Source organism: Oncorhynchus gorbuscha, linkage group LG08, assembly GCF_021184085.1.
Source record: "Oncorhynchus gorbuscha isolate QuinsamMale2020 ecotype Even-year linkage group LG08, OgorEven_v1.0, whole genome shotgun sequence".
NCBI classification, from domain to species: domain Eukaryota; kingdom Metazoa; phylum Chordata; class Actinopteri; order Salmoniformes; family Salmonidae; genus Oncorhynchus; species Oncorhynchus gorbuscha.
Genome location: NC_060180.1, coordinates 69,625,888 through 69,652,053, shown reverse-complemented (window position 1 = coordinate 69,652,053; position 26,166 = coordinate 69,625,888). Strand labels below are relative to the sequence as shown.

Below are 26,166 nucleotides of genomic sequence, written 5' to 3'. Positions count from 1 at the left end.
CCTGACGGGCTGCCCCAAGGTGGTAAGGGTAGGCAACAACACATCCGCCACACTAACCCTCAACACGGGGGCCCCTCAGGGGTGTGTGCTTAGTCCCCTTGGCCTCCTGGCCAAGCACAACTCCAACATAAGCTAAGGATCCTGGGACTAAACAAATCCCTCTGCAACTGGATCCTGGACTTCCTGACAGGCCTCCCCCAGGTGGTGAGAGTAGGTAGCAACACATCTGCCACACTGATCCTCAACACTGGAGCTCCCCAGGGGTGCGTGCTCAGTCCCCTCCTGTACTTACTGTTCACCCACGACTGCATGCCAGGCACAACTTCAACATTATCATTAAGTTTGCCGACGACACGACGGTGGTAGGCCTGATCACCGACGACGACGATAAGACAGCCTATAGGGAGGAGGTCAGAGACCTGGCAGTGTGGTGCCAGGACAACAACCTCTCCCTCAACATGATCAAGACATGGGAGCTGATCGTGAAATACAGGAAAAGGAGGGCCGAGCACGCCTCCATTTGCATCGACGGGGCTGTAGTGGAGCAGGTTGAGAGCTTCAAGTTCCTTGGTGTCCAAACACACCAACACAGTCGTGAAGAGGGCACAACAAAGTCTATTCCCCCTCAGAAAACTAAAAGATCCTCAAAAGGTTCTACAGCTGCAACATCGAGAGCACTGGTTGCATCACCGCCTGGTATGGCAACTGCTCAGCTTCCGACCGCAAGGCACTACAGAGGGTAGTGCGTACGGTCCAGTACATCACTGGGGCTAAGCTGCCTGCCATCCAGGACCTCTATACCAGGCTGTGTCAGTGGAAGGCCCTAAAAATGGTCAAAGACCCCAGCCAACCCAGCCATAGACTGTTCTCTCTACTACCGCATGGCAAGCGGTACCGAAACACCAAGTCTAGGACCTAAAGGCTTAGAGCCTGTAAGTAAGCATTTCACTGTAAGGTCTACTACACCTGTTGTATTCAGCATTTCACTGTAAGGTCTACTACACCTGTTGTATTCGGCATTTCACTGTAAGGTCTACTACACCTGTTGTATTCGGCATTTCACTGTAAGGTCTACCTACAGCTGTTGTATTTACATACTGTATATATACTTTTTTCTACTGTATTATTGACTGTATGTTTGCTTATTCCATGTGTATCTCTGTGTTGTTGTATGTGTCGAACTGCTTTGCTTTATCTTGGCCAAGTTGTTGCAAATGAGAACTTGTTCTCAACTAGCTGACCTGGTTAAATAAAGGTGAAATATGTATTTTTTAATAAAACTACTCGACCATGTGACAAATAAAATTAGATTTTATACCCTCCCTGACCTTCAAACTAGCCACCGTCTGTACCCTTGTGGGGATTATTGGGATGTGAGGGAGAGAAAGAAGCTAGAGACAGAAGTGGTGGCAAGTTATATCCATCCATTCCAGACACACAGGCTGTGTTTATACAGGCAGACTATTTTTGATCTTTAGCCACTAAATTGGCCTTTTGACAAATCAGATATTTTTTCCAATAGTTGGGAAAAATAATAGAATTGTGTTACCTGTTTAAATGCAGCCACAGAGACACACCCAGACAAGACACTTCCTGTCACATGACTGATGCCATTGCCGGCCCTTATGCAGACAGAAGAGGACCCTGGTTGGCGTCTGTTCATGGCAGATCGATAAGAGGACCTGAAAGAAGACACCAGACCACTGCTGGGAAAAATGCACTGTATCGATCAGGGAGGAACCCAGAGTCCTCTACAGACTTTTCCACCACAGGGGGAGAGAGAGTGAAAGAGAGTGTGTGTGTCTGTTGTTGCAGTGCTGAAGGGTTGAGCAGACTTGTGCGGTATATTAATGCAGTGCTTCTCAAACCTCTCCTCGGGGGGATGGTTCACAATTTAGTTGTAGCTCTGGACGAGCTCACCTGATTCACCTATTGAAGGGCTTGATGATTAGTTGACAAGTTGAATCAGAATAGCTGTAGAATAGATCAAATACATTGGAATGGTCGGGGGTCCCTGAGGAGAGGTTTGAGAACCACTGCACTAATGTAATCATGCATGCTTAATAGAGTTTAACAGCCAACCCTAAACCACCAACAGCTTTTACCTAAGTCTACTTCTGGGGCCTCTCAAATATTTATGCCTCTCCCCTCTGTTCTTTTCTTCTTCTCCTTTCCATCTTGACTTCTCCACTTTCTGTCGTTTCTCTTCCCCTGTACCTTCTCTCCTCTTCCCTCATCATCTCGCCTCTTTCCCTCTCCTCTCTTCAGACCTAGACCTGCAGAATATCATCTAACTTGGCAGCGTGTCCTTGGGGTTTACACTCTCTGGCAAAGTTAGACTCTTATCTCTCTCTACCCCTCGCTTTCTGTTTTTCATTTTCCTCTCTCATTGTCTCTGTCCTAAACTATCTCCCTTTCTCTTTTGTATCTGTCCGATTAGTTTCCAAACACAAACAATGTTCCAACATCTACTCCTCTCGTCTTTCTTTCCTGTGTCTCTCCCCCTCTCAATTGCCTCTTATGTTCTTGTTCTCTCCCTATTCTCTTTCCTGTCCACAGCAAACTAATACTAAATGGGGTACATTAAAGGTTAGCAGAGTGAAAGGATGCAATGTACAGTTAGTTACAGTAGCAAGCTCTGAGCAAGTCAAGCATGTGATGTGCAAGTTGTGGGGCGGCACAATGGTGTGGGGCAGTTCCTTTTTTCAAAGACTGCAGTGCAGCTATTCTAGAGGTAAATTCCACCTTCTTTCGCCTACCTATTTCTGGGATCTTTGGCAAGCTTTGTGAAAACTTTGTGGAGTCTGTCCAGGTGGCAATAATCAAGCCCAGGGCGGTCGATACTCTTAACCTCGTCTCAGTCGAGACAACACTCCTCTCCTGGTGATCCTATGAATAAAGCCTATACATTTTCTCTTCCTCTCCCCTCTCTTTCTCACATATCTTTGGTCCTCAGCCAGATGTTGCACAGTCGTTCGAACATTTCCCACTAGGGGGCAGTAAAATATTATAAATATTACTAACATGAGGTGGTAAGACAGTCTACTACTCTCAGTTCTGTTTTCCTATGTTTTGGGGGAAATGCACAAAGATTTCACATTTGCACATATCTGATTTCTACACGCAGGAAATGAATTATACCGTAAAGTGTTGCTCTCTGTTCAAGACAGACCAACTTACTCAGCACTGAATCCGAACGAAGATATTCTAGAATTCTAAGATAACCTACCCTTCTCCGCTACGGTCGAACGTACGCTAAACTGTGTCTGTAATCTCGGTAAGCATATAATCTTTATCCCAACCCGGCAGTGACGGTTGTGCGACGTTCGGTTGGGGTCATAAACATGGCGTGGAGAGGATATTTTGTCAAATGGACCAAAACAGAATGTATAAATTCTGTCTCCACAGTTTCGAGAGGTAGCAGGTGAGCAATGGAGAGAGCCGGTTGCGCGATATATTCACGTTGGAACATTGTTGCGAACAACAACGAAGTTACGACATTGGTTGTTGCACTGGTTACCTAACCATCTTCTGCCTGTAATGTTTATATAACTTTACTGCATTAATTGCGGTAGTTAAGTGTGTAAATACTATTGCTACAATTTTAGCTTTGTTCAATATCAAAGCTGTATGGTTGTCTCGTCATTTATTTAAATGACACTGGCCGTGTTCGAGAGCATGAAATCCATGATGAATAATGGGTAAATGGTCACTGACTGACCTACATAGTAGTTATTTATAATGCATGGTGATTTGTAGACACTACACTGTCGGCTGTGATGTCGAACAAGCCCAATGACAGTCGCATTCAAATCTATTCAGTATAACGACACTTCACTGTATTTGGCATGGAAGGTTTGGCTATTGCTTTGCAAAATAGGCCTAGTCCGTCACAACGCTATTATTATGTATCCACGCTTTTTGAGGAATAAATGAATGAATGGTAAACCGCAAAGAAATATCTGCAACATAGGCTAGGGAAAGATCTCAATTGCATACACCTCCCTTCCTCTCTCCTTCTCAAAACCCATTGGATGAGAAAGCCAGAGATCCCGCCCCTCCGACTTTCTCCTCCAATGGGTTTTGAGAAGGAGAGAGAAACAAGGGGTTTGCAGTAGTGGTGAGGAGGAGTCTCTAGCTGTGTTGAATGCTTATACTAACCATACTATTTGTGACGTGAATTGTGTATATAGTATGCTTATTTATCATAGTATGGATATAGTTAGTATGCCAGAAGTTCCCAGATGTCGTACTAAGTTTGCCAAAATATGAAGTATACAATCAGAGGACACTATTTCCATACTTTAAAAGGCCCATAATGCAATTCTTTAGCATTATGGGCGTGGCTTCACATCCTTTTCAGATTCGAAAAAATTGGCGGAAAATATTTTCTGCCGAACCACAATGAGAGCGATACAAAATCATTCCTTTAACTAATTAGGACAAATGTTGAGAAAATATTGAGCAATGTAATAAAGTAATGACTCCCGCCATCACAAAATCCTTCTGAGTTTGTGTGACCTGGGGACCTGATTAAGACAGAAAAGTAGGCTGATTTGAATTTTGTTATTGATAGTTTGAATTGATAAATTATATATATCATACAGTTTGTCCGCCACCTACTGTACAGGTGGGTAATAAAGATCCCAAAAGGAAAAAATGCAGGGTAAAAAAATACAAAATATAATTATAATAATAGTAGATTTTTTTTTAAATCAATTCAAACTATCAATTACAAAATTCAAGTCCGGTGCCTACACAGGCTCAGAAGGATTTTGTGATGGCGGGACATTTCCTGGCGACAGTAGTAATTGTGAAAAAAGTGAAAAAATGTAATAAAATAAGTCCTTGCAGTGCTTCTGCCTGTTAAGTCTTGGAGGCCCAAAAGCTGATTGGCTGCAGATAAGTTGTTTATTAGACTCTAGTGCAGTACAATTAATAACTGTGGCTATAAATGCTACAAAATATATCTTCTTCACAATAAGTGTCTCCAGATCACTTGATTTTTGTTCCATTCTTGGACTGTTGTCCACTCATCTTTCTCGACAACTGTACTCGACATGCTTTCAGCTTCAAACGATACTTCTGCTTCCACCATTTCCACTTTTCCCTTACCTCACACTCGGACGGAGATGGCGACGAAAAGTTTGATTAAACAATTCAGAGACTGAAACAAATAACTCAGAATAATTATTTAAGGTGAGCAAATCGATATACAATCCCAAAATCAGCTGTAACTGTCAATTGTAAAAAAACAAAGCTTAAAACGATGCTTCAATTAATCTGAAACCAGAATATGAATGGTGAATTCGCTTCCAGACACGGAAGCTGTGTTCGAATACTAACATACTGTATTCTACATACTTAATAAGTATATACTACATACTATTAGTTGATTTTAGTATACCGTAAACAAACAGTATGCCTTCAGTTGAGCGTACTAGCTCTTTGCCTGTCTACCGGAAGTTGATGCTGTTGCTATGCAACCTCTGGCTAGCTAGTTAGCATAACATAGTTGTTGGGAACACCGTTATACCAAAGAAGACTATCTATCTCCTGAATTAGCCCAGCTGGTGCACATGCGCAGTAGGCCTTAGCTTGTTTTCCCTGGCTAAACTATGCTAGTTTTTGTCCTCATTGCCAAACTTCAGAAATACTGCACCCTCAACTTCAAAACTATTTTGTTAGTTATACAATCCTCCTCACCACTCCATGGTGTACGTGCAAAAAAATGACAGAATTCAGAAATGATGTCCTTGTTTTAGCACTATCCACCCAGTTTTTAAACTTAAGAACATTGGTTTTTAATTTTTTTTCAAATTCTTTCAGTTTATTTCAGCAGGTAGGCCAGTTGAGAACAAGTTGTCATTTACAACTGCGACCTGGCCAAGATAAAGCAAAGCAGTGCAACACAAACAACACAGAGTTACACATAAACAAACGTACAGTCAATAACACAAAATAAAGATTTTTTTATTTATGTACAGTGTGTGCAAATGTAGAAGAGTAGGGAGGTAGGCAATAAATAGGCCCTGGAGGCGAAAATATTTACAATTTAGCATTAATACTGGAGTGATAGATGTGCAGAAGATAATGTGCAAGTAGAGATACTGGGGTGCAAAAGAGCAAGAGTGTAAGTAATAATATGGGGATGCGGTAGTCGGGTGTGCTATTTACAGATTGGCTCTGTACAGGTACAGTGATCAGTAAGCTGCTCAGACAGCTGATGCTTAAAGTTAGAGGGCGATATAAGACTCAAGCTTCAGAGATTTTTGCAATTCGTTCCAGTCATTGGCAGCAGAGAACTGGAAGGAAAGGCGGCCAATGTAACTTTTGGCTTTGGGGATGACCAGTGCAATGTGCTACGGGTGGGTGTTGCTATGATGACCAGTGAGCTGAGATAAGGTGGGGCTTTACCTATCAAAGACTTATAGATGAAATTATTGGCGCCTTGAAGATAAAATTGGCATCATGTATACTCTACTAATTAACATACACCTTTTTAAACATTTTTTTTAACCTTTATTTAACTAGGCAAGTCAGTTAAGAACACATTTTTATTTTCAATGACGGCCTAGGAACAGTGGGTTAACTGCCAGTTCAGGGACAGAACGACAGATTTTTACCTTGTCAGCTCGGAGATTTGAACTTGCAACCTTTCGGTTACTAGTCCAACACTCTAACCACTAGGCTACCCTAACGGAGAGAAATGCACAATACGGCAAACTTGGCAAAACTAGGAATTTGTGGTAAGTGTATGGAGGCCGCCATCTTTTTGCACCTCAGCTATAGAGCTCACAGCTGGTAGTTCCAAAACCCGGAAATGTGTTACCTCTGGTTCGTTCAGCCAAGTCAGTTAACCTTTTATGAATTATGAGGAATTTGTGCTTTGTGCTTGTTTCGATTACATAAATGCTTCAAAATTCACAAAAAGTAATATTAGCTGATGTCATAGAACAACATGTATAAGATCTCCTAAGCCTGTGTGTACCACAGACTTTACTCGTTTTACCATAGACATTATTCTCAGTGTTTATCCAAAAACCCTCCAAAAACTGCATTCATTTCCCCATAGGCTTTGTCCAACAAACCATGGCAGAGTTAGTGCCTACAAAAAGACGCCATTACTATTTCCCTAGGTCTTAACGTTCATCCGCATTGTGGCTGCCAGGAACTTACCAAACGGGGGCATTAGCAGTAGAGACCTGAGGTACAATGAGATATAGTATTCTTGCAAAACGCATTTCGTCAGCGTTCGATGAGCTGTGACCTATGACCTCCTCATCTGGATGAAACTAAGGAAAAGATGAATGAAAACATCCACACATCCGCATAATCTGTAGATCTATGGATCATCTGTTCCCAACCAATGTGTGTTAACAAGTTGTCTTCCTGTGTACCCTTCTAAAGGTTCACCCTCCACCCCCAGCAGAGGTGTGGTTTCCGGAAAGAAGCAAGGAAACCAGAGACATGGAAGAGGGACCGGGTCATCCCAGAAGAAACAGGCCCCCCCTCTGAGGCTGCCGATGCGGTGGTGTCTCGGAAAGTGGTGCCCCCTAAATCAGGACCCCCACCCCCTGGCGCAGCCCCCAGGCGTACTGGGAAGCTGTTCAAGCCCTTTATGTTCACAATAGGGGTAGGTTCTAGCCTTTTTTATTCCCCAAAAATGGTCATATGGGAAGTCATCGTTCTATAGTTTTCATGCATTTGATTCATAATAATAATAATAATAATAATAATAATAATAATAATAATAATAATAATAATAATAATAATAATAATAATATATGCCATTTAGCAGACGCTTTTATCCAAAGCGACTTACAGTCATGTGTGCATACATACTACGTATGGGTGGTCCCGGGGATCGAACCCACTACCCTGGCGTTACAAGCACCATGCTCTACCAACTGAGCTACAGAAGGACCACATATGTATTCATTGAGTATTCATATTTAAAATACCGAATCATATACAGTTGAAGTCGGGAAGTTTACATTTCACTTAGGTTGGGGTCATTAAAACTAGTTTTTTAAACCACTCCACAAATTTCTTGTTAACAGACTATAGTTTTGGCAAGTCGGTTAGGACATCTACTTTGTGCATGACACAAGTAACTTTTCCAATAATTGTTTACAGACAAATTATTTCACTTATAATTCACTGTATCACAAATCCAGTGGGTCAAAAGTTTACAATAACTAAGTTGACTGTGCCTTTAAACAGCTTGGAAAATTCCCAAAAATTATGTCATGGCTTTAAAGCTTCTGATAGGCTAATTTACATAATTTGAGTCAATTGGAGGTATACCTGTAGATGTATTTTGATTGACATCATGGGAAAATCCCAAAAAATTGTAGACCTCCAAAAGTCTGGTTCGTCCTTGGGAGCAATTTCCAAATGCCTGAAGGTACCACATTCATCTGTACAAACAATAGTATGCAAGTATAAACACCATGGGACCACGCAGCTGCCATACTGCTCAGGAAGGAGACTCCTTCTGTCTCCTAGAGATGAACGTACTTTGGTGTGAAAAGTGCAAATCAATCCCAGAACAACAGCAAAGGACCTTGTGATGATGCTGGAGGAAACAGGTACAAAAGTATCTATATCCACAGTAAAACAAGTCCTATATCAACATAACCTGAAAGGCCGCTCAGCAAGGAAGAAGCCGCTGCTCCAAAATCACCATTGAAAAGCCAGACTACGATTTGCAACTGCACATGAGGACAAAGATCATACTTTTTGGAGAAATGTCCTCTGGTCTGATGAAACAAAAATAGAACTGTTTGGCCATAATGACCACCGTTATCTTTGGAGGAAAAAGGGGGAGGCTTGCAAGCCGAAGAACACCATCCCATTCGTGAAGCATGGGGTGGTAGCATCATGTTGTGGGGGTGCTTTGCTGCAGGGGGGACTGGTGCACTTCACAAAATAGATGGCATCATGAGGAGGAAAAATGATGTGGTTATATTGAAGAAACATCTCAAGACATCAGTCAGGAGGTTAAAGCTTGGTCGCAAATGGACAATGACCCCAAGCATACTTCCAAAGTTATGGCAAAATGGCTTAAGGACAACAAAGTCAAGGTATTGGAGTGGCCATCACAAAGCCCTGACCTCAAGCCTATAGAAAATATGTGGTCAGAACTGAAGAAGTGTGTGTGAGCAAGGAGGCCTACAAACCTGACTCAGTTACACCAGCTCTGTCTGGAGGAATGGGCCAAAATTCACCCAACTTATTGTGGAAAGATTGTGGAAGGCTAGCCAAAACGTTTGACCCAAGTTAAACAATTTAAAGGCATTGCTACCAAATACTAATTGAGTGTATGTAAACTTCTGACCCACTGGGAATGTGATGAAAGAAATAAAAGCTGAAATAAATCATCATCTCTACTGTTATTCTGACATTTCACATTCTTAAAATAAAGTGGTGATCCTAAAACAGACCTAAAACTAGGATTAAATGTCAGGAATTGTGAAAAATGTATTTGGCTACAGTGTAGGTAAATTTCCGACTTCAACTGTATAACATGTTTTAAATGTCTTTAAAACACTCTTACGGCTGAAATCCCGTTCACGGGATCGATATGACAACAGCCAGTTGTAATTAAAATTCCTCAAACATACAGGTATTATACACCATTTTAAAGATTGTTCTTAATCCCACCACAGTGTCTGATTTCAAAAAGGCTTCACGACGAAAGTTTACCATGTGATTATGTTAGGTCAGCACCTAGTCACAGAAAAACACAGCCATTTTTCCAGCCAAAGAGAGGAGTCACAAAAAGCAGAAATAGAGAAAATTAATCACTAACCTTTGATGATCTTCATCAGATGACACTCATAGGACTACACAATACATGTATGTTTTGTTCGATAAAGTTCATATTTATATCCAAAAATCTGAGTTTACATTGGCGCGTTATGCTCAGTAATGTTTTGCTTCCAAAACATCCGGTGATTTTTCAGAGAGCCACATCAATTTACAGAAATAGTCATAATAAACATTGATAAAAGATACGTGTTATGCATAGAATTATAGATAAACTTCTCCTTAATGCAACCGCTTTGTCAGATTTCTTTTTTTTTTAAAGCACTCCATGCAATAATCTGAGTACAGCGCTCAGGCACCAAAACAAGCCATACAGATACCCACCATGTTGTGGAGTCAAAAGAAGTCAGAAATAGCATTAAAACTATTCACTTACATTTGATGATCATCATCGGAATGCACACCCAGGAATCCCAGTTCCACGATAAATGTTTGTTTTGTTCCATAATTGATGTCCAAATACCTCCTTTTTGTTTGCGCGTTTAGTTCACAAATCCAAATTCACACGGCGCAGGCACATAGTTCAGTCGACAGTTCCATTACAGTTCGTAGAAACATGTCAAACAATGTATAGAATCCATCGTTAGGATGTTTTTATCATAAATCTTCAATAATATTCCAACCGGACACTTCCTTTGTCTTGAGAAAGGAACGCAGCTAACTCTCATGGGCGAGACTGAGCTCATGGCATTCTGCCAGACAACTGACTCAAACAGCTCTTATTCTCTCCCCCTTCACAGTAGAAGCCTGAAACAAGGTTCTAAAGACTGTTGACATCGAGTGGAAGCCTTAGGAAGTGCAATCGAACGAAATGTTACACTGTATATTGGATAGGCAAAGACTTGAAAACCTACAAACGTCAGATTTCCCACTTCCTGGTTGATTTTTATTCTCAGGTTTTTGCCTGCCATGTGAGTTCAGTTATACTCACAGACATCATTCAAACAGTTTTAGAAACTTCAGAGTATTTTCTATCCAAATCTACTAATAACATGCATATCGTAGCTTCTGGGCCTGAATAGCAGGCAGTTTACTCTGGGCACTTTATTCATCCAAGCTACTCAATACTGCCCCCAGCCATAAGAAGTAACTTACAAGTAAATGTTCATCCAGTGAACAAAGCTGCACGGTGGGCAGTCCAAGAAAAAGGAAGGTAAGCTTGTCTGACTCCATGTTAGTTTACAGGGTGCTCCTTTGGTGCGGCCGCCATCTTGCAATACGAGTCCTTGAAGTCACGAGTGAAGACGGCCAAGGACGAGGCTGAGCAGGAGAAAAACGGAAAGGTAAGGGTGTGATGGAGATGTATTATTTGTGTGACAAAATGCAGGGTTTTGTACAGGATGCTTGAGGTGCTTGAATTTGGAACTTAAATACCTCAAATTTGACATTTTCTCAAGTTTGTACTTGAAAAGTACTTGAATTAAAAGAGGAGAACAGAAAATGGTCAAATGTTAATTTGGAAAATATTAGAACAATTTAGTGGTTTTGCTAATTAATTTCCAGGCAGACTACTGAGTTTTATTTCCTCATGTGTTTCGCACTCTGGTTGGGTTGCCAGGTGTGCTCATTCCCCCCACACTTCCACTCAACCAGGCAGGTACAGAACTGACTGATTAGGTGCCCCCAAAACGTCACATCGATAGCTAGAATGTTGGGCAAATGTAGATTCCAATATTTTTTTCTCGTCTTTAAAAAAAGGAAAGCGGTGAGACTCGGGAGAGGCGAAGGTCGAGAGCTATGCGTCCTCCGAAACACGATCCAGCCAGGCCGAACTGCTTCTTGACACACTGTTCATTTAACCCAGAAGCCAGCCGCACCAATGGAGGAAACACCATACACCTGGTGACCGTGTCAGTGTGCATTGCGCCCAGCCCGCCACAGGAGTCGCTAGTGTGCGATGGGACAAGAACATCCCGGCCAAACCCTCCCCGAACCTGGACGATGCTGGGCCAATTGTGCACTGCCCCATGAGTCTTCTGGTCACGGCAGAGCCTGGACCTCTAGTGGCACAACTAGCACTGCAATGCAGTGCCTTAGACCACTGTGCCACTCGCCAGGCCCCATAGATTCAAACCTGCCTGGCAGGATATTGATGTTTATGAATGGGTTTTGCCAGAACCAACCAGGGATGTAGTTGGAGGGTGAACGTCATTTACACACCTTTTTGTTTGTGAAATAGCATTTAATCACCTTTTTCTTTTCTTTTTACATTTACATTTAAGTCATTTAGCAGACGCTCTTTTGTTCATTATCGTTTATCCACTTATTATTATTGCTTTTCCAGTGTTGATCATCGCTCAGAAGGATTCTGGAGCTGAGTTTCTAGTTGCATCCCCTACCTCTACGAATGATTCATGTATTCTCGCTATGTTCGCCTGCTCCCTCCGGATTTTCTTTATTTTGAGCAGCACCTTCATTCTCCACTCTGTCCAAAGGGAAACTAAGCCCACGACATAGGTCAAGAGGTGAAATGAACTACCTCAGCCCAGACCTACAGTGGGCAAGTAGCAGAGAGACACCGCTGACAATGGGAATTATTTTAACATCCCTCGACTCCTGCCGTCTCAACAGACATCCTTCAAACAACCCCTCCCCCTACAACTGGTAAATAGTTGCTGATATTTCAGTCAGACTTCTAGCTTGCTCAAGGGCTCTGTCTTTTAGCCAGCTAACTAGCTATAACTAGCTGGCTAGAAGGATGAAGTTGGAAGCTAACGGTGAACGGAGCCTGACCTCAGCAGGAGCAGTTGACTGAAATTAAGATAGCTATAATCGAAAGATGGGCTGCTAGAGGTTCTCATAACAAAATAGAGAGTAGTGAGACAAGACAGTGGTGAGTCAGGCTGCAATGAAGGAGGCAAAGGAGATACACAGAGAGGAAGCATTGAAGCCAGCAGGGAGACAGGTTAGTAGGACAGTGGTTCCCAAACTAGGGGGCCGGGACCCATGTGGGGTCCCCTAAAATTTAAATGGGGTCCCCTGAGAGAATCTTTAATCTTATCAAACACATTCACTTGTTTCTCTTCAAATGGGTATAGAAAACAACATTTCAGAGTCAACTAAGATACATTTTATACTGTCAGAATTCACTTTCATGTCATTATGTGTTGGGACAGCCTGTGGGACCTAAAATGTAGTGACATTTTAAGACAATTTAATATGTACACTGAACAAAAATATAAATGCAACATGCAACAATTTAAAAGATTTTACTGAGTTACAGTTCATATGAGAAAATCAGTCAACATCATCAGTCCTGACTTACCACTCATATGCTGGGGCGGCAGGGTAGCCTAGTGGTTAGAGCGTTGGAGGTTCCAAGTTCGAATCCTTGAGCTGACAAGGTACAAATCTGTCGTTCTGCCCCTGAACAGGCAGTTAACCCACTGTTCCTAGGCCGTCATTGAAAATAATAATTTGTTCTTAACTGACTTGCCTAGTAAAATAAAGGTAAAATAAATAAAAAGAATGAAGTGAAACATGTATTATTGAGCAGTGGTGTAAAGTACAAATACTTTAAAGTACTACATAAATCATTTTTTCAGACTATCTGTACTTTACTATTTATATTTTGGACAACTTTTACTTCACTATATTCCTTAAGAGAATAATGTACTTTTTACTCGATACATTTTCTCTGACACCCAGAAGTACTAGCTACATTTTGAATGCTTAGCAGGACAGGAAAATGGTCCAATTCACGCACTTATCAAGAGAACTTCCCTGCTGCCTCTGATCTGGTTGACTCACTAAACACACGCTTCATTTGTAAATTATGTCGGAGTATTGGAGTGTGCCTCTGGCTATCCGTAATTATATAAAGAAAAATAAGTGTGCAGTCTGATTTTCATAATAAAGAATTTGAAATGATTTATACTTTTATTTTTCATACTTAAGTATATTTTAGCAAATACATTTTTGATACATAAGTATATCTAAAACCAAATACTTGTAGACTTTTACTCAAGTAGTATTTTACTGGGTGACTCTCACTTTCACAAGTATGACGCTTGGGGACCTTTTCCTGCTGGCTTTTTCCTGCGCTTGCTGACTTTTTTTACTGGGTGACTCACTTTTACTTGAGTCATTTTATGTTATCTTTACTTTTACTCAGGTATGAGGCTTGGGGACTTTTTTTACTGGGTGACTCACTTTTACTTGAGTCATTTTATGTTATCTTTACTTTTACTCAGGTATGAGGCTTGGGGACTTTTTCCACCACTGTTATTGAGTAGAACTTGTTAGGTAGTGATGAATAGTAAACTTCTTTTTTTTTGTGGTGATATACTGCCATCTGTGGCCGACTAGAAACAATTGCATAATGGGAACATTTAATAAATTGATGGTCCTTGAAAATGTATTTCAAAGTCCTTGAATTTGACTTGCCACTGTCTGTACGAACCATGAAAATGACAAATGTGTGTCTCCTCTTGTATTTGGATCCTAAGGCATCACAAGACATGACATACTGGCACAACTGGTGGAACCAGCTAACATACTTCCAGAAACAGGTCATCCTGCTCATGTCCTTTGTAGACGATTTCTGGAGCAGCCTGACTGAGGGTCAGCAGATGGCCACTGGTAAGGATCCCTGAAAGGGTGATGGATAACGGGGAGGAATGGGCGACTACGGCCCAGGAGGACCACAGTGTGTGCTTCAGATGTCGTTCCAGCCCAGCTCTAACACTCCTAATTTAAAGTGGACTTATGGTTTAAATTTTAAAGGCCATGATTAATTGATTTGTAGTGTGTTAGAGCAGGGATGGAGCAAAAGCTTGCACACACTGTGGCGGCTGGTGCTTACCCCTGAATTGAGGGTATTACGGTCAACAAGATAGAGAGGCTGCCTTAGGACCAGCAAAGACATAAATGTTCAAAGCAAGAGTTGAAATTTAGTTGCATCATGACATGGAATCAAGGTAGTGTTCATTAGGACACAGCGTAGAACGAAAAATGATACTGAGCGTTTCTTATTGGACATGTTCAGATAGTAAACGTTTGACATCGTTTTCTTACATTTCGTTGCCTACCAAAACATGACCCTGTGCATTATACAGTCGGTGCCTATATCCATAAGTGTTCTCTCTGTCCAGATGTGACCCGTTCTCTGTTAGCTACCTTTTTTAATACCCTCTAACCCTTTGTTCCCATCATCTCTCTGTGATAGGGATCATAGCTGTCAATGCTGTGGTGCTCTGCTGTTGGCGAATACCCTCCATGCAACGATTCATGGTCAAGTACTTTACTGCCAACCCAGCCTCCAGTAAGTACTGTTTCTGTGTGTGGTGGTGGCCCGTTGGGGTTGAGTCATTTCAATGCAGCTAAATAATGTTGTTATTTTTGGTGGATTTTAGAAATCCCTCCCAACTCTACAGTGATTTGTAGTCACACTCTCTCCTCCCTATAGTTCTCCTGGACTTCAGTCTGAAAGCCTGCATTATCAACACACATCAGGCGATACATTATCCTGGAGAGAAAGAGCAGAACTGTGTAAAAAAATACTGTTAGCCTCCATTTTAATTTTGCACAATGATAAGACTGACTCGCTTCTCCCTTCCTCTTCCTCCCAGAGACGCGGTGCCTTCCCATGCTCCTCTCCACCTTCAGCCATTACTCTATAATCCACATGGCGGCCAACATGTACGTCCTGTGGACCTTCTCCTCCAGCATCGTCTCTCTCCTGGGGAAGGAGCAGTTCCTCGCTGTGTATCTCTCTGCTGGTACCAGCCTACATAGTGTGTGTGTGTGTGTGTGTGTGTGTGTGTGTGTGTGTGTGTGTGTGTGTGTGTGTGTGTGTGTGTGTGTGTGTGTGTGTGTGTGTGTGTGTGTGTGTGTGTGTGTGTGTGTGTGTGTGTGTGTGTGTGTGCGTGATATGTCTGTTCATTTGCGTTTGTTTGAGTGTATATGTTATTTTCAGAGACTGCTGTTGACTCTCGTCTCTCTACATTGTCAGGCGTGATCTCCACTATGGTGAGCTACTTGTGTAAGACCAGCACGGGACGCCTGCATCCCTCTCTTGGGGCGGTAAGAGTCCTCACATGTCCCCCATTTGTGGTACACTTTACTATACAATACTGTCCACTTGTTCATTACTGTAGGACCAAAGAATATTGTACTGTGATTTCTTTAAACCAGGAAACATACACACATTATTACATTGCTGTTATGATTAAAATGGGACTTGGTGGTTTAGTGATAATCAACATTACTCACGTCTCCTCTGTTTATTACCGCGGTCGTTCCTGGCTCTGATGTCACTTCCCGATCCTGGCTCTGACGTCACTTCCTGTGATTTTACTTCCAGTCAGGGGCCATCATGACGGTCCTGGCCGCGGTCTGCACCAAGATGCCCGAGGCCAAACTGGGAATCATCCTCCTGCCCATGGTCAGCTTCACTGCAGGCAACGTGAGTGATGTCATGTGTTTGTGGCAGGGGTGCCTGTGTATGAACACGTCAAGCAAGAAGCAGTGGTAACGACATTCCACTCATCTTCACTGAGGGAAACAGGAGAGCAATAACAAGTGTCTGTGAATGAAAGACTGGGGGTCTGTGAAAGCAATGTATATAACATAGTTCATCTGCGCTCCACACGTCTATTCATTGTAATTCAAAGTGTGTATAACATATATGGTGTGTCATCTGTAGGGTTGTGGGAGGCAGAGTCTTACCGCGCGCATTGTTCTTTTTTTTTTAGGCCTTGAAAGCGATCGTTGCCATGGATGCAGCGGGGCTCATTATGGGATGGAGGCTGTTTGATCATGCTGCTCACCTTGGAGGAGCCCTCTTCGGAGTGTGAGTAATTTGATCACTGCAGAAATGGGCGACTGGACTCACCAGAGCCCAAATGGCATATCTGTATCTGTAAAATATCTGTTAAGCAACTGATTTCATCATGCATAGCCGCATCCCCAAGCCAATATTAGTGAGATGATTCATATCCACAAGTGAGAGATGGGGAAAATGTTTGACTGTGAAAATAGATATGTTTTGTATCCTTTTTCAATTACGACAACAATTTACACAAATAGTTGCACATTCAAAGACTGTTAAGACAGTGATTTCTGGACCTCTTAGGATGTAGATCTGGTCAAATTAGATAGAGCCTCATAATTCCCCTATGACACCAGACACCTTATAATTCCCCTATGACACCCCTATGACACCAGACACCTTATAATACCATAATATCCCCTATGACACCAGACACCTTATAATTCCCTTATGACACCAGACACCTTATAATACCATAATATCCCCTATGACACCAGACACCTTATAATTCCCCTATGACACCAGACACCTTATAATTTCCCTATGACACCCCTATGACACCAGACACCTTATAATACCATAATTCCCCTATGACACCAGACACCTTATAATTCCATAATTCCCCTATGACACCAGACACCTTATAATACCATAATATCCCCTATGACACCAGACACCTTATAATTCCCCTATGACACCAGACACCTTATAATACCATAATATCCCCTATGACACCAGACACCTTATAATACCATAATATCCCCTATGACACCAGACACCTTATAATACCATAATATCCCCTATGACACCAGACACCTTATAATTCCCCTATGACACCAGACACCTTATAATTCCCCTATGACACCCCTATGACACCAGACACCTTATAATACCATAATTCCCCTATGACACCAGACACCTTATAATTCCATAATTCCCCTATGACACCAGACACCTTATAATACCATAATATCCCCTATGACACCAGACACCTTATAATTCCCCTATGACACCAGACACCTTATAATACCATAATATCCCTATGACACCAGACACCTTATAATACCATAATATCCCCTATGACACCAGACACCTTATAATACCATAATTCCCCTATGACACCAGACACCTTATAATTCCCCTATGACACCAGACACCTTATAATTCCATAATTCCCCTATGACACCAGACACCTTATAATACCATAATATCCCCTATGACACTGGCCACCTCATTCATGATATCTCCATATTATCCTCATTGATTAGACTAGTTGTTTTGTGTTCATTTAAAGCCATCTTAACTAGACTGAATTTCACTGAATATAATACATTTCTAATAGTAATTAATACAAATAAAATAGTGGTCGTATTTCAGTTTAGTCGTAAGTAATATAGATGTCCTGTATGGCTCAGTTGGAACTTGCAACGTCAAGATTATGGGTTCGATTCCCAGGGCCACCCATACGTAAAACGCATGACTGTAAGTCGCTTTGACTAAAAGCATCCATTATTATTATATTTTAAATAATATTGATGAATTAAATATAATCCGTACTGTCTCTCCTGCAGGTGGTATGTAGCATATGGCCACAAGCTAATGTGGAGGAAGAGGGAGCCACTGGTCAAGGCATGGCACAGCATGAGATCTCAGGCCCCTGGTGGACGGGGCAGGCCTGGGGGTTCGGGCGGCGACGGGGGCAGACCTGGACCCCCAACATAGCACTCTGGGAAGTTGGCCCATAACCACTGATCAGGTGTCAGATATTCCTCACCCCAATTGGTTAGGATTGGCTGTAGGGGGTATCTGAACCTAAATCTGTGGTTAGGGGCAATCTTCTACCTCAAGAAGCCTTTTTTTGGTACTTATGCCTGGTGATATCCAGCTGACAGCTGTGGAGGGCGGGACCCAGCACCCCAAACCTTTGTTCTTCTAATTGGCGCGTTCCTCTGCCCAGGCGTTGCTGACTCATGCCTTATCTGACGTCTGGATAGGTATTTTAAGTATCAGCCAACCACATCATATGTTATAGCAATCTGGAGCCCCACGGCACAGTCAATGACGTGGCACGCAACCATTGGTTGATGCATGCAACATCTGAGCAGGGGAACGCAACCAATCTAATCAGAGAGAGTGGACATATTTGTGACTTAAGATGGCAGTCTTGTTTTAGGAGGATTTCAGACAGTACTCTATTGTAACTAAGTCCTAATGGATGAATGATTCATTTGGTTTGATAACAGTGACTGTACTCTAGTACAGATGATGTTGGCTTTATCATTATGGGGTAGTTTCTATGAAGATGTGAGATGTTACCATAGAGATATTGTATTACATAATGTATTCATATTCTATGTCTATGGTTGATACAGAGACTTCTTCCTGTTCTCTAAACCTGACTTCCTGTTTGTAAGGAAGTGGTTAACGGAGAATGACCATCCTGGACTAAAACAACAAACTTCCTCATTGACCATAAGAACTTCAACTTCCTTGTAGTTTGTAGGTGTGCTGGCGCTGCCAGAGGTTTCTGAAAGGTTGAGGTGCTTATCTTGGTAAAACATTTTGTAAATCCTGAGCCTTACAAAAAAGGTACATAACACGCCAAAAATGTCCTCAACACTGCGGTACTCTTTTATTAAAAAGGTCACCATCTTCACTGGGGTAGTACATTTGGGTTTAAAGGGATACTTCAGGATTTTCCCAGAGTCAAGATGAACTCATGGACATCATGTTTATATCTGCATGCAGTAGAGGTAGTTTTGCTGCACGCAGCGCTGGCACAAGGCAGTTTCTCTGGACCCCTGTAAGGTCGGAGTTCGTTCCCCTCCTCCCTAAAATAAAAATCCATTCACAAAGTATAGACTACAGATTGCTGTCCGTGGTGCTGATATTGCGACGTGTCTATGCAGCGGGCCGATCGAATCAACCTGGTCTCGGAGCATTTCGTATTGTTCTGTATTTAAATCCGAGACACTCCATTTAGTATGATATGTTACGAATTTGCAGACGTACAATGTAAAAAAAATGTGCAAAACGAGTTAAGAAGTCTAGCTAGGTGGCTAAAAATTATCTAGGCTAGGGGCTAGGGTTAAGAGTTAGTTTAAAGGGTTGGGAGAAGGGTTATAGCTAACATCCTAAGCAGTTGCTAAGCAGTTGCTAAGCAGTTGCTAAGTAGCAAGTAGTTAAAGTTTCTAAAACGCTAAAGATCTCCTCGTTGAGATTTGAGCTCACAACCTTTGGGTTGGTAGACATTCGTGTTATACGCCAAGTAACCATACGAAACGGAGTGTCCTTAGATTTACGTACAGAACAATACGAAATTCTCTGGGACAAGGCTTATGGAATTGATGCTAGGGTTTCTGTTGTGCCCGAGCATGTAGCCTATAGCGTTGCTTCAGCTAATATATGTTTATTAGGCCTATTTGGTTGTCATGTTAAGCCTAACATTTCAACTAAGCTATACAGGGTGTTACAAAGCTGCCATGATTTAGACTGCTGGCTGGCGGCAATAATGTAATGACTTGTTCTGTAATTAATGTTCGAATTTCAAACATTGCAGATTGGTCAAATACATTTTCGGTACAACAGAATCCTAATTGGCAACCAATTGATAATTTTATTTTTTTTTTAATAATACAATTGTCCTGTATGGCCTATCTGAGCCTGCATGACAGGAGCCGTCCTCATGCTCTCTCCCAGCTTGGATAGGAAGTTTGTAAAACCAGTCTATTAATGACAAATAATAGTCAGCACACCTTCAAAACATTAGCTTACATTGTTTCATTATGCAGTGTAGCCTACTATCTATACCTATATACAGTATTTATACAAATTACACATCAAATAGCCTAACAATGAGGACAAATCCTTGGCTTGGGATACATTTTGCCACAATTTAGTGTTGAACTCAGCAGGTTTTGTCTGACTGATCAGCTGATCAGAAATGAGCTGCAATCAAGGTAAATTAAGGCCAATTTGAGACTCCCCCGAGCTTCTGAGACATTGTACATTATATGTCCATTACCCTGTACACAATTTAAACTTCGTCTTGAATGATGTATGCCAAGATATACCAGAGATAAGACTGTTGATATTGCTACCACACAACTCAAACCCAGGATCACCAGTATCCAGTATCCTACACAGCTTCCTGTACAGTTACTCTTTCCGGAACGTTTTGAAGCCGGTAATTAAGGAGAACGAGAGGCTCAATTAAAGATGTTGCAGAACTGCTGTATTTAAATCACCACTCCCTGCTGTTGCTATGGCAATCAAACTGTTTTTAACTGTCGCTTTTGCGGGGAGATCGTTTTATAAAAACTAAAACTCACAAAGAACTACTTAAGAATTAAACATTAGGGTCTCGGTCTGATATGCGTTTTTGAACACCTGCCCAGTGGGCAAAACCTGGTTGAAAAGACGTCAGTATGACATATTTTTATGACTGCTCATTCTGGTTGGAAAAGAATGTTGTTTTTACGTATTTGTCTGACGACAATACGACCAGTTGGTCAGAATTGTGACCATTATATTATGTAGCCTACTGGTCATAGTTAATACCGTCATAACCTGGTAATGACCACATGACTACAGTTTATTACCTACTGTAAAAAAAAAATATTGCAGAGAATAAAGTTGGAAATTGAAAACGGTGTTCATTACATTTCTGTGTTTCCATAGTCAACAATGGAAGTTTAGATCTGCAACATATTCTTACATTTTAAAATAGATCAAGCAATAGCAGAAACAAATCGACGTCGCCATTTTTTTGTACACCTGTATACATTAATTGTTTCATAATTCACACACAGACAGGGACAAAGAGTATATAAAGACCCATTGTGTTTTATTATAAGAGTGGTGTGATTGGGTAGGTCCTCATCAAGGACCTCTGAGCACAGAAGTCGATCTGGGGCGTAGTGACCCTCCTGAAGAGTCGTGTGATGGGTCAGATCTGGAGCATAGTGGCCCTCCTGAAGAGTCGTGTGATGGGTCAGATCTGGAGCATAGTGGCCCTCCTGAAGAGTCTGGAGTGAAGAGAATTAGTGCATTACAACCTTTATCAATTTGAGATTTTAAAACATTTACATTACATTTAAGTCATTTAGCAGACGCTCTTATCCAGAGCGACTTACAAATTGGTGCATTCACCTTATGACATCCAGTGGAACAGTCACTTTACAATAGTGCATCTAAATCTTAAAGGGGGGTGAAAGGGATTACTTATCCTATCCTAGGTATTCCTTAAAGAGGTGGGGTTTCAGGTGTCTCCGGAAGGTGGTGATTGACTCCGCTGTCCTGGCGTCGTGAGGGAGTTTGTTCCACCATTGGGGGGCCAGAGCAGCGAACAGTTTTGACTGGGCTGAGCGGGAGCTGTACTTCCTCAGTGGTAGGGAGGCGAGCAGGCCAGAGGTGGATGAACGCAGTGCCCTTGTTTGGGTGTAGGGCCTGATCAGAGCCTGGAGGTACTGAGGTGCCGTTCCCCTCACAGCTCCGTAGGCAAGCACCATGGTCTTGTAGCGGATGCGAGCTTCAACTGGAAGCCAGTGGAGAGAGCGGAGGAGCGGGGTGACTTGAGAGAACTTGGGAAGGTTGAACACCAGACGGGCTGCGGCGTTCTGGATGAGTTGTAGGGGTTTAATGGCACAGGCAGGGAGCCCAGCCAACAGCGAGTTGCAGTAATCCAGACGGGAGATGACAAGTGCCTGGATTAGGACCTGCGCCGCTTCCTGTGTGAGGCAGGGTCGTACTCTGCGGATGTTGTAGAGCATGCACCTACAGGAACGGGCCACCGCCTTGATGTTAGTTGAGAACGACAGGGTGTTGTCCAGGATCACGCCAAGGTTCTTAGCGCTCTGGGAGGAGGACACAATGGAGTTGTCAACCGTGATGGCGAGATCATGGAACGGGCAGTCCTTCCCGGGAGGAAGAGCAGCTCCGTCTTGCCGAGGTTCAGCTTGAGGTGGTGATCCGTCATCCACACTGATATGTCTGCCAGACATGCAGAGATGCGATTCGCCACCTGGTCATCAGAAGGGGGAAAGGAGAAGATGAATTGTGTGTCGTCTGCATAGCAATGATAGGAGAGACCATGTGAGGTTATGACAGAGCCAAGTGACTTGGTGTATAGCGAGAATAGGAGAGGGCCTAGAACAGAGCCCTGGGGGACACCAGTGGTGAGAGCGCGTGGTGAGGAGACAGATTCTCGCCACGCCACCTGGTAGGAGCGACCTGTCAGGTAGGACGCAATCCAAGCGTGGGCCGCGCCGGAGATGCCCAACTCGGAGAGGGTGGAGAGGAGGATCTGATGGTTCACAGTATCGAAGGCAGCCGATAGATCTAGAAGGATGAGAGCAGAGGAGAGAGAGTTAGCTTTAGCAGTGTGGAGCGCCTCCGTGATACAGAGGAGAGCAGTCTCAGTTGAATGACTAGTCTTGAAACCTGACTGATTTGGATCAAGAAGGTCATTCAGAGAGAGATAGCGGGAGAGCTGGCCAAGGACGGCACGTTCAAGAGTTTTGGAGAGAAAAGAAAGAAGGGATACTGGTCTGTAGTTGTTGACATCGGAGGGATCGAGTGTAGGTTTTTTCAGAAGGGGTGCAACTCTCGCTCTCTTGAAGAAGGGACGTAGCCAGCGGTCAGGGATGAGTTGATGAGCGAGGTGAGGTAAGGGAGAAGGTCTCCGGAAATGAAAAAAGAAAACAACTAGAAAAGGAGATTCCTGAAGAAACTTTGGACTCAGCTGGCTATGAATATTTCCATGTGACTAGTTGAAGACGTTTATGGCAACTTGCTCATGTACATGTTGTGACGGCCCTGAATTTTTCTGAACCGTCTCAGTGCAGCTCCTTCCAATAGGGCACTTTCCCTTTAATTCCCAATTAAATAGCCAGTATCAGCTGCGCGAAAGGGGGGGTTGTGATGGAGACGTGCATGAGGATGTGTTCAACCCTCAGTTCCGAAGCTTCTCTATTCCGTTTGTTTTGTTGCCGTTAAACGTGTGTTTTGTAGCCTAAGAGAGTTTACCCAGGATCGGATCCACTCTTTGCGTCCCTGGACTACACCTCTCCGTTCTTCGTGGCCTTTCTCCGCTGGAGATCTATTGGCGGATTGGATTGTCTGACTGACCGACTGACTACCACCTTTTTGTATACGGTATTTCATTTGTTTGGATGTGATGTATACTGTGATTTGTGTAGTTAGTGGTAGTTGAGGACTTAATTAAGAGTTGATCCGCTTTAAGGTTCTGTGGTAAAGTAATTGTTATATTGATTGTATGTTTAATACTGGGTTTACGCTACACGGAACGAACGGACAAACATCGCGTGACAAAAGTCACTTGAGTTCACTGAACTCCTTTACCGGGCAGGACTCTTTTTAGGCCCGAGGTACAGGACATTTCTGGAGGAACCAGAACTCATTGTGATATTATTATATATGTGTGTAATCATTGTTGCTAATACAACCCACGCAACAGAATATAATTGTTTTTGAAGTTCTTTTCAATGTTTTAAGGGTTTATGAAAAGTTTATTTCCATCCTGACTTTTACATACGTCCTTTGTATTGGTGTAGACTTGACGGACCAGATGGGACTCATTCCCACCCAAACTAAAAGGAGAAACTAATGTTTTCTCTGGTAGGCACAACCTACCTGGCACCCCTATAAATAATAACCTCAAGTCAAAACCGTTACAATGTAACCGATGTGAAATGATTAGTTAGTTACCGGTGGTGCGCGTTATGAAAACTGCGCTCTTGCAACAGCTGCATAGTGCGGATCCCAGCCTATGGAATAAAAGTGGGTCTTTTTAATATATATATATATATATATATATATATATTTTTTTCACCTTTATTTAACCAGGTAGGCCAGTTGAGAACAAGTTCTCATTTACAACTGCGACCTGGCCAAGATAAAGCAAAGCAGTGCAACACAAACAACAACACAGTTGCACATAAACAAACGTACAGTCAATAACACAATATAAAAATCTATATACAATGTGTGCAAATGGAGTAAGGAGGTAAGGCAATAAATAGGCCATAGTAGCGAAGTAATTACAATTTAGCAAATTAACATTGGAGTGATAGATGTGCAAAAAAGTTAATAAAAACAATATGGGGATGAAGTAGTTGGAGTGTTATGGTGACCAGTGAGCTGAGATAAGGCAGATTTTTACCTAGATGATAACCTGGAGCCAGTGGGTCTGGCGACGAATATGTAGCGAGGGCCAGCCAACGAGAGCATACAGGTCGCAGTGGTGGGTGGTATATGGGGCTTTGGTGACAAAACAGATGGCACTGTGATAGACTGAATCCAGTTGCTGAGTAGTGTTGGAGGCTATTTTGTAAATGATATCGCCAAAGTCGAGGATCGGTAGGATAGTCAGTTTTACGAGGGTATGTTTGGCAGCATGGGTGAAGGAGGCTTTGTTGCGAAATAGGAAGCCAATTCTAGATTTAATTTTGGATTGGAGATGCTTAATATGAGTCTTGAAGGAGAGTTTACAGTCTAGCCGGACACCTAGGCATTTGTAGTTGTCCACATATTCTAAGTCAGAAGGGCAGGGCAGGATGGATATAGGTCTGTAACAGTTTGGGTCTAGAGTGTCTCCGCCTTTGAAGAGGGGGATGTCCACGGCAGCTTTCCAATCTTTAGGAATCTCGGACGATATAAAAGAGAGGTTGAACAGACTAGTAATAGGGGTTGCAACAATGGCGGCGGATTATTTTAGAAAGAGAGGGTCCAGATTGTCTAGCACAGCTGATTTGTACGGGTCCAGGTTTTGCAGCTCTTTCAGAACACCTGCTATCTGGAGTTTGGTGAAGGAGAAGCTGGGGAGACTTGGGCAAGCAGCTGCGGGGGGTGCGGAGCTGTTGGCCGGGGTTGGGGTAGCCAGGAGGAAGCATTGCCAGCTGTAGAGATGCTTATTGAAATTCTTAATTATCGTGGATTTATCGGTGGTGACAGTGTTACCTAGCCTCAGTGCAGTGGGCAGCTGAGAGGAGGTGCTCTTATTCTCCATTGACTTTACAGTGTCCCAAAACATTTTGGAGTTAGAGCTACAGGATGCAAATTTCTGTTTGAAAAAGTTAGCCTTTGCATATTGGTTCCTGACTTCCCTGAAAAGTTGCATATCGCGGGGACAATTCGATGCTAGTGCAGTACGCCACAGGATGTTTTTGTGCTGGTAGAGGCCAGTCAGGTCTGGGATGAACCAAGGGCTGAACCAATGTTCTACATTTTTTGAAAGGGTCATGCTTATTTAAAATGGTGAGGAAATTACTTTTAAAGAACAACCAGACATCCTCTCCTGATGGGATGATATCCTTCCAGGATATCCGGGCCAGGTCGATTAGAAAGGCCTGCTCGCTGAAGTGTTTTAGGGAGCGTTTGACAGTGATGAGGGGGGGGCGATTGACCGCGGACCCATAACGGATGCAGGCAATGAGGCAGTGATCGCTGAGATCCTGATTGAAAACAGCTGAGGTGTATTTGGAGGGCAAGTTGGTCAGGATAATATCATGCTGCAGCCCCAGCAGAGCTTCTGACAGACA

At 42.7% G+C, this 26,166-nt stretch overlaps 1 protein-coding gene across 1 annotated transcript; it reads left to right on the top strand.

Annotated features, from left to right (window-relative positions):
• The first annotated feature begins 3,108 nt into the window (after positions 1–3,108).
• LOC124042123 (presenilins-associated rhomboid-like protein, mitochondrial) lies at positions 3,109–20,853 on the top strand. Its single transcript, XM_046360478.1, has 10 exons — positions 3,109–3,424; positions 7,411–7,636; positions 11,013–11,117; positions 14,283–14,415; positions 15,002–15,097; positions 15,405–15,554; positions 15,788–15,858; positions 16,139–16,240; positions 16,530–16,627; positions 18,178–20,853. Exons 1-10 carry the CDS (start codon positions 3,345–3,347, stop codon positions 18,326–18,328), a joined length of 1,212 nt encoding a protein of 403 aa, XP_046216434.1. The 5' UTR covers positions 3,109–3,344; the 3' UTR covers positions 18,329–20,853.
• The last annotated feature ends 5,313 nt before the right edge of the window (positions 20,854–26,166 follow it).